The sequence below is a fragment of the Eleutherodactylus coqui genome, chromosome 4, assembly GCF_035609145.1.
Source record: "Eleutherodactylus coqui strain aEleCoq1 chromosome 4, aEleCoq1.hap1, whole genome shotgun sequence".
Classification (NCBI taxonomy): Eukaryota; Metazoa; Chordata; class Amphibia; order Anura; family Eleutherodactylidae; genus Eleutherodactylus; species Eleutherodactylus coqui.
The window spans coordinates 51043014-51060972 of NC_089840.1; the positions used below are offsets into that span (position 1 = coordinate 51043014).

Here is a 17959-nt window from a genome sequence, read left to right on the forward strand (position 1 = left end):
TTTGCACTGCTGCCTCTCCCCCTTTGCCCCAACCTGCCACTGAGATCCAACCCCCCTCTCAGGACACAGGCACTACCGTCTCCTGGCCTGCACCCACACCCTCACCTCCGCTGTCCTCGGCCCCATCCACCAATGTCTCTCAGTGCACCGTTCAGCCGTCGCTAGCGCAAGTGTTTGAGCGCAAGCGCAAGTACGCCGCCACGCACCCACACGCTCAAGCGTTAAACGTGCACATAGCCAAATTTATCAGCCTGGAAATGCTGCCGTATGGGGTTGTGGAAATGGAGGCTTTCAAAGGTATGATGGCGGCGGCGGCCCCGCGCTACTCAGTTCCCAGTCGCCACTACTTTTCCCGATGTGCCGTCCCAGCACTGCACGACCACGTCTCCCGCAACATTGTACGCGCCCTCACCAACGTGGTTACTGCCAAGGTCCACTTAACAACGGACACGTGGACAAGCACAGGCGGGCAGGGCCACTATATCTCCCTGACGGCACATTGGGTGAATTTAGTGGAGGCTGGGACAGAGTCAGAGCCTGGGACCGCTCACGTCCTACCCACCCCCAGAATTGCGGGCCCCAGCTCGGTGGTGGTATCTGCGGCGGTGTATGCTTCCTCCACTAAACCACCCTCCTCCTCCTCCTCCTCCTACGCAACCTCTGTCTCGCAATCAAGATGTGTCAGCAGCAGCACGACGCCAGCAGTCGGTGTCGCGCGGCACGGCAGCACAGCGGCGGGCAAGCGTCAGTAGGCCGTGCTGAAACTACTCAGCTTAGGAGAGAAGAGGCACACGGCCCACGAACTGCTGCAGGGTCTGACAGAGCAGACCGACCGTTGGCTTGCGCCGCTGAGCCTCCAACCGGGCATGGTCGTGTATGACAACGGCCGTAACCTGGTGGCGGCTCTGCAGCTCGGCAGCCTCACGCACGTGCCATGCCTGGCCCACGTCTTTAATTTGGTGGTTCAGCGCTTTCTGAAAAGCTACCCGCGCTTGTCAGACCTGCTCGGAAAGGTGCGCCGGCTCTGCGCACATTTCCGCAAGTCCCACACGGACGCTGCCACCCTGCTCACCCTGCAACATCGGTTTCATCTGCCAGTGCACCGACTGCTGTGCGACGTTCCCACACAGTGGAACTCTACGCTCCACATGTTGGCCAGGCTCTATGAGCAGCGTAGAGCTATAGTGGAATACCAACTCCAACATGGGCGGCGCAGTGGGAGTCAGCCTCCTCAATTCTTTACAGAAGAGTGGGCCTGGTTGGCAGACATCTGCCAGGTCCTTGGAAACTTTGAGGAGTCTACCCAGATGGTGAGCGGCGATGCTGCAATCATTAGCGTCACCATTCCTCTGCTATGCCTCTTGAGAAGTTCCCTGCAAAGCATAAAGGCAGACGCTTTGCGCTCGGAAACGGAGGTGGGGGAAGGCAGTATGTCGCTGGATAGTCAGAGCACCCTCCTGTCTATATCTCAGCGCGTTGAGGAGGAGGAGGAGGAGCATGAGGAGGATGAGGAGGAGGGGGAAGAGACAGCTTGGCCCACTGCTGAGGGTACCCATGCTTCTTGCCTGTCATCCTTTCAGCGTGTATGGCCTGAGGAGGAGGAGGAGGATCCTGAAAGTGATCTTCCTAGTGAGGACAGCCATGTGTTGCATACAGGTACCCTGGCACACATGGCTGACTTCATGTTAGGCTGCCTTTCTCGTGACCCTCACGTTACATGCATTCTGGCCACTATGGATTACTGGGTGTACACACTGCTCGACCCACGGTATAAGGAGAACCTTTCCACTCTCATACCCGAAGAGGAAAGGGGTTCGAGAGTGATGCTATACCACAGGACCCTGGCGGACAAACTGATGGTAAAATTCCCATCCGACAGCGCTAGTGGCCGAAGGCGCAGTTCCGAGGGCCAGGTAGCAGGGGAGGCGCAGAGATCAGGCAGCATGTACAGCACAGGCAGGGGAACACTCTCTAAGGACTTTGACAGCTTTCTGGTTCCCCAGCAAGACTGTGTCACCGCTCCCCAGTCAAGGCTGAGTCGGCGGGAGAACTGTAAAAGGATGGTGAGGGAGTACGTAGCCGATCGCACGACCGTCCTCCGTGACGCCTCTGCCCCCTACAACTACTGGGTGTCGAAGCTGGACACGTGGCCTGAACTCGTGCTGTATGCCCTGGAGGTGCTTGCTTGTCCTGCGGCTAGCGTCTTGTCAGAGAGGGTGTTTAGCTTCATCAATCTGTGTATTCTATTCATCCTCCTCCTCCTGCTCTTCCTCCTGAAACCTCACGTAATCACGCCGAATGGGCAATTTTTCTTAGGCCCACAAGGCTCAGTCATATAATTTTTGTAAACAATTTTTATACGTTTCAATGCTCATGTAAGCGTTGAAACTTGCACCTGAACCAATTTTTATTTTAACTGGGCTGCCTCCAGGCCTAGTTACAAATTAAGCCACATTAACCAAAGCGATTAAAGGAGATGTCCCGCGCCGAAACGGGTTTTTTTTTTTTAAACCCCCCCCCCCGTTCGGCGCGAGACAACCCCGATGCAGGGGTTAAAAAAACCACCCGCACAGCGCTTACCTGAATCCCGGCGGTCCGGTGACTTCAATACTTACCGCTGAAGATGGCCGCCGGGATCTTCTACCTTCGTGGACCGCAGCTCTTCTGTGCGGTCCACTGCCGATTCCAGCCTCCTGATTGGCTGGAATCGGCACGTGACGGGGCGGAGCTACACGGAGCTACACGGAGCCCCATAGAGAACAGGAGAAGACCTGGACTGCGCAAGCGCGGCTAATTTGGCCATCGGAGGCCAAAAATTAGTCGGCACCATGGAGACGAGGACGCCAGCAACGGAGCAGGTAAGTATAAAACTTTTTATAACTTCTGTATGGCTCATAATTAATGCACAATGTACATTACAAAGTGCATTATTATGGCCATACAGAAGTGTATAGACCCACTTGCTGCCGCGGGACATCTCCTTTAATGGGTTTCACCTGCCCTCTTGGTTGGGCATGGGCAATTTTTCTGAGGTACATTAGTACTGTTGGTACACCAATTTTTTTGGGCCCTCGCCAACAGTGTAATCCAATTAATTTTTTGCCCACTTGCATTAAAGCTGACGTTACATCAGCTGTGCTGGGCACTGCAATGGGATATATTTATGTACCGTTGGTGGCTTCCTGGGACCCACCCATGCTGTCGGTCCACATGGACTTCCCATTAGGGAGATGTACGTACCTGTGTATACTTATAAAAACTCGAGCCTGACTGGGGCATGCAGTTTGGGCCAAAGCCCACCTGGATTTAATCAGACGTTAGCTTTGCTGTCCAGGGCACTGCAATGGGATATATTTTTGTACCGCCAGTGGGTTCCAGGGAGCCACCCATGCTGTCGGTCCACACGGACCTCACATTAGGGAGTTGTACCTGCCTGTGTCTATGTATTAAAAACCCCGGTCTGACTGGGGCATGCAGTGTGGGCCGAAGCCCACCTGTATTTTATCTGACGTTACCTCAGCTGTGCAGGGCAATGCAATGGGATATATTTATGTACCGCCGGTGGCTTCCTGGCACCCACCCATGCTGTCGGTCCACACGGAGTTGTAAATGCATGTGTCCACTTCTAAAGAACCCCAGTCTGACTGGGGCATGCAGTGTGGGCCGAAGCCCACCTGCATTAAACATGACATTACCTCAGCTGTGCTGGGCACTGCAATGGGATATATTTATGTACCGCCGGTGGCTTCCTGGCACCCACCCATGCTGTCGGTCCACACGGAGTTGTCCACTTCTAAAGAACCCCAGTCTGACTGGGGCATGCAGTGTGGGCCGAAGCCCACCTGCATTAAACATGACATTACCTCAGCTGTGCTGGGCACTGCAATGGGATATATTTATGTGCCGCCGGTGGGTTCCAGGGAGCCACCTATGCTGTGGGTGCACACGGAATTCCCATTGCGGAGTTGTACCTCCTGTGACTATTTATAAAAAACCCCGGTCTGACTGGGGCATGCAGACACCTTGACAGAATGAATAGTGTGTGGCACATGGGTTCCCCATTGCTATGCCCACGTGTGCAGCTCCTGATGGAGGTGGCCCAGGATTGGATTTCTCATTGCTTCTGTACAGCATTGTGGGCTATCGCCCCGCCCCTTTTAAAGAGGGTCGCTGCCTAGCCGTGCCAACCCTCTGCAGTGTGTGCCTGCGGTTCCTCCTCATGGCAGAGCACTTATAAATAGACATGAGGGTGGTGTGGCATGAGGGCAGCTGAAGGCTGCGCAGGGACAATTTGGTGTGTGCTGTGGACACTGGGTCGTGCGGAGGGAGGGGGGTTGGGCAGCATGTAACCCAGGAGAAGTGGCAGCGGAGTGTCATGCAGGCAGTGATTGTGCTTTGTTGGAGGTAGTGTGGTGCTTAGCTAAGGTATGCATTGCTAATGAGGGCTTTTCAGAAGTAAAAATTGTTGGGAGGGGGGGGCCCACTCTTGCCGCTATTGTGGCTTAATAGTGGGACCTGGGAACTTGAGATGCAGCCCAACATGTAGCCCCTCACCTGCCCTATCCGTTGCTGTGTCGTTCCCATCACTTTCTTGAATTGCCCAGATTTTCACAAATGGAAACCTTAGCGAGCATCGGTGATATACAAAAATGCTCGAGTCGCCCATTGACTTCAATGGGGTTCGTTATTCGAAACGAACCCTCGAGCATCGCAAAATTTGCGTCCCGAGTAACGAGCACCCGAGCATTTTGGTGCTCGCTCATCTCTAGTATCTACATATAGTCAGGAGGTTGATAGTAAAACTGTTTTTGTATATCTCAAATAGTTGTGAGCAGAGTAAGTATAAAAGAAATCCTCAGTATGATTGTAGTTCTACAATATTAAATAATATGGTAAATCTGAAAAAACAACCTCTCTGGTGAAAAATGATTAAACAGCTAGACTTAAGATTACCACATCTGATTTCATCATCTCCATCTGGACAGTCATAAACTCCGTCACAGCGTTTGGACTTGAGGATACATTTGGAAGAGGATTGGCAGCGTAACTTCCCAGGACATGTATAATGAACTAGAAAAGAAATTAAAATATAGACTTATTATCTACCATTTCATGTACTGCTACATGTGGCTCATGGGGAGGGACATGAGCTCCAACTCCGACATGTTCTCCTTCACACGTTATGCTGCAGCTCTTCTTGTTGAGATTGGCTGCTATGTAAAAGCATAAGCCCTCTGCAGGCTTAGAAGGTTTGTGTATGGGGAACTCATCTACATGAAAAGAAGGACTCAATGAACTACAAGTAAACATGGTATGCATTCAGTTTTAGTAGTTACCTCTTCTGGGTACTAACCATGTCTCCCAGTACTCAGATAACTCCAGGACTTACGGTAGAGCCAAATAGTGTAGCAACCAGATATCGGGAGATATATTGATATGAAGCACATAAGAACACAGTAAAACAGAAATGGAGCTCACCATTAGATGAGGAGCAGAGGATGGTGGTAACTGGAGAATGATGGTGATGATAAAGAAGACATTTCTGTGAAGACTGGAGTAGATAGTATGCAACCAAAATAACAACCAGAGTAATGCTGCCCCTAGTGCTAGCTCTCTCTACGTCTTTTCCTAATCTCTACCTAAGGCTTTATTCACACGAACGTGATCCCAATGCATCAGTTCAGATAGGTGATTTTCCGGTGCGTAAAAACAGCCGTCTGAAAACAGCCGTCTGCATATGGTGCACATTCCATTTTTACGCCAGACAGAAAAGATAGGTCTGGACCTTTTTTTTCAGCCGGAGTATGCCAGCCGGTCCCGTAGAATCCAATGGGAGCCTATGAGAGCTGCCGGAAAAGGGAGGAGGTAGGGAGTTTAACAGCGGCTCTGCTAAACTCTCTCTCCCTCTCTGCCCCTTGCCGGCTGTCAGCAAAGGGACAGGTGGGAGATTAGCACACTAGCTTCTGCCATGCCCCCTCCCATTGCAGGCAGCCGGCAAGGGGCGGGAGTTTAGCACACTAGCTCCTGCCCCCTTCCATTGCCATCAGCCGGCTAGCAGCGGAGGGGGGGAGCGAGTGTAGCAGAGCTAAACTCTCTCTCTGCCCGATGATATTCCAGGTTGCTGCAAATACTTGCCGCATCCGGACCATCTGAACTGGCGCTTAAACGGGAGATGCAGCTGTGACTTGGTCATGGCTGCATGTCATTCAAGCGATTTTCGGCTGCGCTGCGGCTGGACAGAAATCGCAACGCCCGTGTGAAGGAGCCCTAACACTGTCCCACACAATCAGACACCACTGCCCCTAAATTGCTCTCAGTTATCCATACTGCCATCTCTGTCTAAACACTATCTTTGAAAACAAGAAGGCAATAGGATGCAGGCAAAAAGCAAATAGGAAATGCTGAAATATGAACCAAGACAGACAGAAATAAACAACGAATATGAGAAAAAACAAAGACTAGGACACACAGACTGGACTAGGAATAACCAAAGAACAAGATACACTGACAGAACAGACTAGAACTGCAGCACATATTGTCACAGCTATCAAACTCACCACACTGCTGAAACCAAAAGTATTTAAAGACAGGCTAACCAATCAAATGTTCATCTCTGTAATGAGGCTGAACGATGTGGACAGCTGATCCGCTTCAACGGGTCATAGGAAGTGCCCCAAGAACAAACTCAGACCTCCTGCTGATCATAACAGATTGATGCTGGATTAGGCTATATTTACAAGTGGCAGTTTGGATCAGCAAAACCACTGGGTTTTTGCAGTGGTTACATTATTACTGCAAATGTGGCAAAACTGCGACAAAAAAAAGAGATTTAGCCAATGCAGTTTTTACCACATACACTTCAGCAAACAGGGCAGCTTTATCCATAGAGCGAAACATAGCCACTGTACCAGTTTTCCTTCAGTGTGTGTTACAGCTCTGACTGCTATAAGATATAGTAAGTTTTAGTTGCCCCATTAACTTTTGTCATTTGAGGGAAAAAATTTTGTGTGAGGGCACTCATGAAAATTTCACACTGGACCCACTAGTGTATTACAATGGCCCTGGTAGCAATCAAGAGGATGAACTTCACAGGCTTATATCTAATAGGGGTTCTTCAGTGCTATAAAGTAAGTAACTGAAACGTCCTGTATAAAATCCTAATCGATACGCAGTCTATTTTCTCAAATGCCCACTAGACAGCCTGCAGTTGGTTTTGAACCGAGCAGATTTGAGAGGAGACCCGCGGAAGATTAATGCGTTCTAGAATTGCACAGGGACCAGACATTAGACACAGTTAGACAGTGAATTTTCGCTAAGTAGAAGAGTGCATGAAACTCATCCAACATAATGAATGTCTACTGTCCAATTAAGCCATTAATACACTGATAAACAAGCTATCAAGTCATCGGCCATTCATTGCGCCCGTCAGACAATGAAGGTGAGAAAGGTCAACTTGCTTTGCTTAATGAAAAAGAAGCCGCTAACCATCTCTATTCTTTCTTTCAAGTGGCTTGTAAAACATTTAATCCTTGACAATTTAATGGAGATGCCACTGAATAATGAATAGCACTCACCAATCAGGCCAGTAGCAATCACCAGGGCAATAACCAGGACAACGACTAGGATGATAATGAGATATTTCATAGGGATGATGGGATGGCACTTGGAGGATCCATCATTTTCTATGTTCTCTGTAAAGAAACGAATATTTCAAAAACATATACAAACAATCTGGAAGTTTGTGAACCATCTGAAGACATCTAGAGGGCATCCACACATGACGTCAGTTCTTGCTTCCTATGGGACTGAAATAGTGGAACCTCTAATCCGCAGCCAATTTGGCACTGACTGAAACAGGGCATGAAGTTTCAGCAATTCTCACACTTTTCACCCTTAGGTATACATTTGTGACCCCGGAGTAGTTATCAATTGGTGGCAGGTGTCTTGCAGAGTTTACAGCGAAGATCAGTCTAGTAAAGGCCATTTACACAAAAAAACTGTCAGGCGCATAAACGCTGGACAGCCATCCCATGGACTATCGCCTGACTATCCCTCCTGTGCTTACATGGTCGTTTTTGCTTAAAACCAAGTGACTCCAACAAGTGAACGAGTTCTTGCTCAGTACCCTGTTGGTGGCCATGTGTACATAGGACAATCATCACCCAAATTTGCTGTTTCCAGTAAGAATTCAGGCAATAATCATCTTGCATAAAGTACCCTTAACAGTATCTGAATCAAGCAGAAATACTGAGGATAGGCAAGCCCTAGTCAGAAAGTTGAGTCTGGGTCGATAGATTGGAGTACAGCATAGGGAACCAGGCAAAGATGTTAAACTGCATAGTCAGAGTGAAGTTCATAACCACAGGACAATTATACTGTTTATGCCTTTTATTGAGCACATTGAGGAAATATTCTTCATCCATGGACAAAAATAACCTCTGTGCTAATGACTTCTTCAAGAGCAAATTGGCAAACGGTGTTTCAATTATGAAAATTAGATTGGAAATGTTAGATTCACTGGTGTTTGCCCATTAAATAAAGGCACAGAAAGCCTGGTAATTGACAAAACTGTTCTTCTCCAGAAAGATTTCTCGGTGTGAACTATATATTGTAAGATTGCCCTAGGAATACTCCGGGTTATATAAACATAATTCTAATTGCCAAAAGCGAAAAATGACCATCGGTAATATCCCCTAAAATATAAATGCTTTAGTATTCAAAAATAGAGAAGAACAATATCAAAAATATTATAAAATAAAGGGGCAAAGGGTGGTAGCAATATAGTGTGGCCAACAGTCATCAATAAAAATAAGTTTTTCTGTTAACCCCTTCCTGACTCCTGGAGGACCTGCACTATGCTACACTATAGCATCGTTCACTGTAGTGCAACCGGTTGGGAGTTAGAGACGTTAGCCACTGTGACACTAGCCTCCTGCCTTGGCTCATTACAGATGAAGCTGGAAAAGGTTAAAAACATGTCATACCAGCTTGCCTGCTGCCAAAAGGACACACTTTGGGCTGGTATACATTGATATACTGTATTATGAGTTTTTTATGGTATGAGATAGTGTAGTCAATGGGTTTTTTTTTATACAGACATATATAGTAAAAATGCTTCAGGTTGAAAAGGTTGAATCTTTTTGAATGACACAAAGAAGGGGAATAACAGGGAAGACAGACACAAGAGAAGTCATTTCAGAGCCAGAAATGTGCTTGAAACAGATGTCTCTTCCCCTCCTGTAATAGAGAGAATAGAAGAAATGTATTTCATAATGAGGTGGAATTGAGTGATATTCAGAATTAGAATATGTAAAACAATAAAAAGAATGTGATAGACTACTGGTCAACCGTTTTAGAACACCTCCATTTTTTCAGTTTGTAATTGATATTTACATAGATATTTACGAAGTCTCCAATGTACTCTGAAATGAAAGCATTGAACAAACAAACAAGAGAAGATGAATAAAAATGGATTCATTTTGTTTCACCAAATTAAATCGAGATTTTTAGCTCTTCAAGACATTCTTTCTATAATAGCATTCAGATATTGTTCAGAAGTTGCTTCCCAACATTGTTGCAGAAGTTCCCACAACCGTGCTGCACTTTGCTTTCACCCTTCTGTCCAGTTCATCCTAAACAAGCTGAGTGGGGTTTAAGACTGGAGACTGAGTGTGCCATTCCATTCTTTGAAGTCTACCGGCTTCTTCACGTCATCTTAAATATTTCTGACAAAACTTTAGATGTATGTTTTTGATCATTGTTTTTGTTGTAATATGAACCCCCAAACTTCTAGGTGTATACCAGAGGGTCTGTGGCAGCCCTTTTGTCCAGTGTACCAGTCAACCCATGCTACTTGCCAACTCTGGATCCAGCAAAAGAGCTCCAGGTCATCACGCTTCCTCCTCCCTGTTTGATAATTGGTGTCATCAAACATCCTTTCACCTACTTAACAAAAAACCCTGCGTGATGTGCCAAAGATGCCAAATTTTGATTCATCAGTCCATAAGACCTTCTTCCACTCTTCAGTAGTCCCCTGGCGCTGATGCTTGACCCAGGCAAGTCTTTTATTTTTATTTAGCAATCTTAGCAATAGCTTTCTTACTGATAGTCTACCTGATAAACCTACATATAGAGGTCTTTGCTTCACAGTTGAAACTTTTTGCTGCATTAAGCTGCGCTTGAAGATTTTATGCTGTAAGGCACTGATCATGAAAACTGTTGACTCTCAAAAACTTGTTTGAATTTGCAGTGGCCTTTGGTCTGCCAGAACTCTTCCTGTCAGAGTTTCCTCCAGGTTGTAAGTGTCTTTTGAAAGTATAGGAAATTGTACTGACCGCCAACTTGGCTTTCTAAGGGTTATAATTGTCTGTCTTCTTTGGTTAAAGGCATTTTTCTTGCCATTATAATTGCAATGCACTCTGTCTTGATGAGTAAAACTGATGAGTAAATCCTGCCCTAGAGGGTGTTGTAATGCAGTTTGTTCCAACACTGCTAATATAGAATCAGAGGGTTTGAAAGTAAGCATCAAAAGTTGAGACACCTGTAGGAATAGTTTGCACACAATTTCAAACCATAATTTGCTTTCTATGCTGCAGAGCTCCTGTCCTTGATGTGTTCCCTGGAAAAAAAACTCTTGGTTAAAATAATAAATTCAGACTATTTTTGCATTTCAGGTTAAAATGTGAGATTTTTAGGTTTTTTAACTTCCTATTGTACCTTTGAACCATTTCATCTTATTTGCTTGACTTGAACCCTGTTAACGTCAACAATAACTGGAAAAATTGAAGTGTTCAAAAACTTTTGTCCAATAGTGTATATTTACTATATCAATATTTACCATGGCTACCAGTCTGTCTTGATTTACTTTGAAGGAAGTAGAAATGCGCTTGGCTAAACAATGACAATGCAAAATCCTATGTTTCACATGAGATCAAATTGAATGCTTCCTAGAGGATACATCATTGTTAATTATGTTCTGATATGTCAATCTACCAGATCTTACAAGGGGTGTGTTTACTTTTGCAATTTACCATATGAAGACTTTCCATTGCATTATACATCTGTGTATGTGTGAGCATGTAAAGGTTACGTGCTCAATATGTTTTTTTTTGTCATTGATTGTGTGTATTTCTATGTATTGTCAATGACTGCTGGCTTTGCTAAGCTGTAACTACGTTTCCGGGTGCATTTTTCTCCAATAATTAGGAAGAATAGCTGGCAGGACAGATGGGTAGGGATAAAGAAGTCAGCTTTTTTTCTCTCCCTCTGGCAAAATTACAAGTTTAAGCAAATGAACATCTGCATATTCATACCCTGCAGATTACAGGACAATAAAACGCAGCAGCTGGAAAATTAATGGGAAGCAATTTAAAGATAGCGAACAATTCCCCGAACCTAAATAAAAACAAAATCTGTATTTATAGCCGTCAGGTTACCTCACAGGACAGGGGAATGAGCACTTGTATAACTCAGCTGTTTCTACTGAAAGTCATAAAAAGTTGTCGGTTCCCATCGGACGTTATAGGCTAACTCCACTTTAGTAAATGCACATCCATAGCAATCATACACGGGCAAACTTAGAGGGGTTCCCTAGCTGCCGCTGAACAGTTTAGGAGAAAACGCTAAGTAAAATGAAAAAATATATATTTTTAGTGGGGGCTTTCTGTGTACTGATGTCTTGTTTAGCTTAGTGGTAGCTGCGTAAATCTCTACGTACTGAGCTTCCCTTATTCATGTCTGTATAAATTGCTATTTAGGCAGCTCCCCCTAGTGGTGGCTCTATAAATCTAATTTGTATGCAGAGAGCTCCCTCTGGTGGTAGTTGTATAAATCTAAATCAAGTAGGCTCCCCCTAGAGGTAGTTGTATAAATCCATATACAGTAGGCTCCCCCTAGTGGTGGTTTTATAAATCTGTATGTAGAGATCTCCCTCTATTGGTATTTGTATAAATCTGTATACAGTAGGATTCTCCTAGTGGGGGTTGAATAATTCTCTATGCAGTAACCTCCCCCTATTAATGTCTGTATAAATCTGTATATAGTGAGCTCCCTCTAGTGGCAGCTGTATAAATCTGTATGTAAAGCGCTCCCTCTAGTGATATATACTATGGGCTCCCCCTAGTGGTGGCTGCATAAATTTGCATGCAGTGAGCTCCTCTTAGTGGTGGCTGTATAATTCTCTATGCAGTGAGCTCCCCCTAGTGGTGGCTGCAGACAGACTGCAGAATATTGGAAAACCAGCTGTCACCTCTATAACAATTCTCAATTATATGATAGGTACATTTCTCTGCTGCAGGCCATTATCATTAACTCCTTTGCCATTCTAAACCAAAGGTTGCAGATTATCTCCCCTCTTGTGTTCCTTCACCTCGATTCTGCTGACCCACCACAGGGTATCCTCTTCTGTTGGCCCACTTGGACTGTGGATCTTGAAAATGTATGGACTTTATTATCATGCTTTGACAGTTGGTTAAAGATTGGCATTGAAGACTCAAAGAAAAGTGGTTTAAAGGGAAACTCTTACCAGGTTTATGCTGCCCAAACCATGGGCAGCATGAACCTGGCACAGGTATACCCATTGCCCCCTTGTATGTGTTATTCTGAAACGCTTTTAGAATAAACACACTTTGAATTTTGACTTGGAAAGAGGTGGACTGCACCAGCTTCTCCTCGCCCGCATCATGTAGACGGACATCTATCTTCCCTTTTGTGTATAGTTTATAGGGTGAGAACTGTCAGTCAACTTGCTGTGGCCTCTTTGACTCTGAGGCCCATTCTGGGTCAAACTTCAAAGTATGTTAACTCTGAAGTGCCATGGCGTTTCAGAATAATATATACATGGGGCATTGTGCATACCTATCCTTGGTTCATGTTGTTTGTGGTTTGAGGAGCATGAAGCCGGTGACAGGTTCCCTTTAAGGGCGCCCACCCACTGGCGATTTTTTTTTCTTTGCGCTTTGCGTTTTTTCTCAAGAGCAATTAGAATTGAATGTACTCCTGTCCACTGGCGTTTTTTTTTGCGTTGCGTTGCGTTTTTTAACATAGGAACTGTCAGTTGCATATGTGTCCTTATTTTTCTCCTAATGCACCCATGAAAGTCAATGAAATTAATGGAAAAGCCGCGAAAATGCGGCAAAAAACGTGCGGAAAACGCGGGAAAAACGCCGCGAAAATGCGGCGCTTTTCACGCACGAAAATTGCAAACGCCAGAGGGTGGGCGCCCTTAGGCCTTAGTCAGACAGGCGTTTTTAGCCACGATTTGTGCATGCGCATGCGTCCGGCGATTTTTTAAAACCATTGCTTTGCAATGGTATCGGACACATGAGCGCTTTTTATGCGCTCGTCCGATAAATTATAGAACAAAAAATCGCAGATCGCACCTATCTGCGATCTGCGATTCCTGTTCTCTTCTGTATATGCGCTCAATGGGGCCGGCGGCAGCAGCGCCGACCCCATTGAGAACATATAGAAGACAAATCATTCTTCTCTGCCACAGCTGTAACAGCTGTGGCAGAGAAGAACGATGTTTGCCCATTGAATTCAATGGAGCGGCAATACAGCCGCTCCATTGAAAGCAATGGGCTGCCGGCGTGCGCGGGGTGAATTGTCGGGAAGGGGTTAAATATATAAGCCCTTCCCGGCAATTCATCCTAAAATGTGTTAAAATAAAAAAAAATTGTATACTCACCTTTCCGCTGCAGCCGGAGTCCAGCCGCGGCCGCTGTCAGTTCTCCTGAACTGCTTCTTGGCACTATTCAGCCGACGGGGCTTTAAAATCCCCGCCTGCTGAATGATCTGCCTCTGATTGGTCACAGCCCTGACCAATCAGAGGCTGAAAATACTCACACACCCATTCATGAATTCATGAATGGGTGAGTGACTGCTGCCTCTCAGCGCTGAGCCAATCAGGGGCAGGTCTGACTCACATCCATTCATGAATTCATGAATGGGTGTGAGTGAGGCATGCCTCTGATTGGCTCAGCGCTGAGCCAATCAGGGGGCAGGTCTGACTTACACCCCCTTCACACCCACTGCAGGACGGCCGCGCGGAGCTCTGGCTGCCTGCAGAAGGTGAGTATACAATTTTTTTTTATTTTTACACATTTTAGGATGAATTGCAGGTAAGGGCTTATATATTTAAGCCCTTACCGACAATTCATCCCGGGCTCGCCCGCAGCGCATTGCTTTCAATGGAGACGGCTGTATTGCCGTCTCCATTGAATGCAATGCGCTGGACAGCTCCGGCCCGTTTCTAATGAAACGCGGCTAGGAGCAGATTTTCGGGCGATTTGCGGGCGACTTGCGCGCACCGGTCATGCGATTTGCGGATGCGCATCCGTCATGCGATCCGCAAATCGCGCGAAAAAACGCCCGTCTGACTAAGGCCTAAATGGGTATTCCCATCTTAGACATTTATTTCTATCACAGGATATCCCATAAATGTCAGATAAATGCAAGTCCCACATCTGGGACCCACACTTTTCTCCATAATGGAGATCCCTTATCCTGCATGGTGAAGATGCCAGATCCTGGTGGAAGATGGAGAAGTGGCTGTTCATGTGTGTGGGACTCTACATTTGCCTTCTATGGGACTGACGGAAACTGTTGCGTACATTTGCTTGGCTAACTTCCATAGAAGTGAATGTAGAGAGCCATGCACATACACATATACCTCTCCATTCGTCTGGTACTGGGATGTGGCGGCCAGAAGCTGCCTTATCAAGATGGTTGGAGGACCCTCATTCTGGAGTTAGGTCCCAGAGGTGAGACCTGCATCCATCAATTAAGTATGGCATAATTTGTTTAGGTGGAAATATCCTTTTGAAGGGGTTTTTCTAGAATCAACACTTATCCCTTATTCACGGGGACAGAAGTCTCCCCATCTCGTGATTAGTGGGTGTCCTAGTGATCAGATATTTACTATATCACCTATGCTCTATTGTTGGTATTAAAGCAACCCTCCAGTCCTGTAGTAACTAAGATGGCTGTACCGATTCTCTGACTGCCTGACTGTGTATTAGTGTACATAATTAGTCTAAGACACTCCACACTGCTTGGATTGACCAGTGAGCTCACATGGGCAGCGCTGGCCAGTCAGAGTAGCATGTAGTGTCTTGGACCACCAATGTATACTTATGTACAGTTTGCATCAGGTAGTCAGAGAAGCCGTATTTTTTTCTCCAGGCTTAGAGGGTCGTTTTAAGTGTCATTTCGGGGAAACCTCTTTAACTGTTTTATATATCGTTCCCTGCTTCATGGGATATATTTTGTTCTGGTCCTGGGCTAATGAGGGCTGGTACTGAGGTCCCCTGCCTCCACTAATGGAGTTTCCTTCTGACAATCAGTGACTGCTGTTTCTTGCTGTTCCGGCTTTTTGTTGCACCCCTGAGCCGGGGAGCTAAGCATTACTTTGGTTGACAACTTGCTACCCATCTGCTTATGACGTTTGGAGATAGATTTTGCTATAATGACTGCACCAACTTTCTATTTCATTGGTTTATCCTGCTCCATATTGGACCTTGGTTCCACATGTGTTCATTCTGGCCCATGTTCTCATAACGTAATGCGTTCAGGGCCGTGTCTTACCCGATCTGTTTTCTCCAGGATCCACTTTTGTTTTTGTTAGGAAAAATCTAAAGTAAGAGAAGGCAATATCCACGACTGGCAGTTCTTCTTCTGAAACGGACACGATTTCTAGACTACCCGAGGCCGGAGCTTCCTCTGGAGCCTGGAAAACAAGCAGATTTATTGTGGGACATTGTTAAAAACTTTAACAAAAGTTAAAGGAAATCAAAATCAACAAAAATTGGTCAATAAAAAACAATGGGTTGGCTAGAACCATGACCAGGGTTCAACCAGAAGCCTACTGGCACTGATAGGGAGAAAGAACCCTGTAAGAGCTATCTGTACATGGCATTCTGGTTTGACTTACATCCCTAGTCATGGGAAGGGAAAGGGACAGTGCCAACATATTCCACAGCGCTTTCAGGTAATTTATTTATCGCCCCCCCCCCAGCAAGCTGAGTACTGATTTTATTGACCTTGGAAGAATGGCAGCCCAACCTTGAGCCAGCTACCTGAACCATGAAGAGATTGAGCTCAAAACCTTCAGGTCGTGAGCAAGAGCTTAGGACTGGATTCTGCTGCCTTAACATTCTGCACTACACAAGTGAAGCTAACATTCAAACGCTGTGGAGGATTATTCCATCACTCATTTTCATTGGATTCAAAGGGAGAAAGCACGCAGAGAAGACGCAATTACAAAAGTGGTACATAGACTTGGACATTTGTGTAATTTACCCTGCACCAAAATAGGAAATATGTGCCAAGAATGGGCCAATTCTCACATAGCAGTGCTGCATGTGCCAAAAATAATATGTTTTGTTACAAGAATGTTATTTTGCATCACCTGCTAATAAAATAATTAGTCAACAGTCAAAGTAATGATAATAAAACAAAAGATGGATGGAAAATCAAGAAAAAAAAACACCCACATTAGCACCAAAATGAGCATGTACCAAAAATTTGCACCAAATGCTTCCCTTTTACACCAAATTTATTTAGGTTTTTATAAGTATCGCTTTTTCTGAACACTTTCTTGCAATGATGCTTCATAAATGTGTCGGAAATAGACAGAAATGTGCAATGTCCACTTTTGGAGGAAAAAAAACGGACCAGCTTGTTGGATCTTTTTCTTCTTTTTGTATTTGTAAATTTGTCTAAAACTCCTTAATTCTCTCGAAGTTTTAAACACAAATCTGTCGTAAACACATGCATAAATAAGGGTTGCATAGCTGCAGACTGACCAAAGTGCCCATTCTGATCCCTGTCGCCTACCAACAATGGCCACATAAGCATCAGAACTGGAGCGCAGACAATGGAAGAAGGTGACCTGGTCTGATAAATCATGTTTTCTTTTACATCATACAAATAAGGAAGATGGAACAATACCTCTGCAGCGCCACCTATTGGATGGCAGCATTCCTGCAAGTCAATGTCCGACCCTTTATACAGGTCTTAACAAAGATTGAAAATTGAAAAGCAAACCAGAATCTATACACAGACAGCTGTTTCGGGGTGTTTGGTACTCATCAGGTTGCAGTAGAATTCTGGCTTGACTAGTGAGAGAGAGAGTCAATACCCCTCCCAACTTTTACATCACGTGACACTTTATGTAGATAGGTCTGGAGGATAAAGAAGCACAGCGACTCAGTGGTTAGCACTGTTGAAGTGCAGCGCTGAGATTCTAGGTCCAAATCTTACCAAGGACAATATCTGCATAGAGGTAAATATAAGTTTTGTCACGTCCGTGCGCCACACAAGCACCACGCTCCGCACGGACGCAGGGTGATGTTCACGACTACTGCAGTTGATAGTACTATGCACTGTAGAACAATGCGCACCACAGCAGGAGTACGTAAACCAGAATGTAAAGCCCGTGCGATAAAAGAGTACTATGCTCAGCACGGCGTTAGGTAACCTACACTGATGGAAATAGAAGCACACCATGCTATGCTGAAGAGTAGCACCACTCCAGGGAGAAGGAAGCCTGGTCCTAACCTAGCAGGGAAGTGAAGAGTCCCTGTCTAGAGGCGGAGTCATCGCCTCGATAGAGGCGGCCCTACTGTCTCCTTCCTGGGCCCTGATTGTCCCTATAGGAGCCCCTGGAGAGATAAACCGACACAGCAAGCAATAATGAAAACAGAAATACAACTGAAAAGGAAACCACAGCACTTATCTAGAAATAGTAGCAAGACACCCAGCACGGAGGAACACCACACTCCAACAACACCTCTATGAACTGAATAAGCAGCAGTAAGTAAAAGGAAGTGGTGAGACTATAAAGCTCTCCACACCTGAGACCTAGCAGAGCAATTAGAAACCACACCCCCAACCTTCTCCTAGGAATGACTAATCATCAGCATGCATCCATGCAGCAAAGAGACAGTAACCAGCAGTC

The 17959-nt window shown here is 45.7% G+C and overlaps 1 protein-coding gene across 1 annotated transcript in view; it reads right to left on the bottom strand.

Annotated features, from left to right (window-relative positions):
* Nucleotides 1–15708, bottom strand: part of TMPRSS3 (transmembrane serine protease 3) — a 96340-nt gene extending 80632 nt beyond the window's left edge. The window contains exons 1-3 of the mRNA XM_066598567.1: nt 15586–15708; nt 7575–7691; nt 4954–5070 (exon numbers count right to left, since the gene is read on the bottom strand). Coding sequence (XP_066454664.1) covers nt 4954–5070; nt 7575–7644 — 187 coding nt within the window. The 5' untranslated portion in view covers nt 7645–7691; nt 15586–15708. The remainder of the gene's footprint in view (nt 1–4953; nt 5071–7574; nt 7692–15585) is intronic.
* Nucleotides 15709–17959: the final 2251 nt, after the last annotated feature.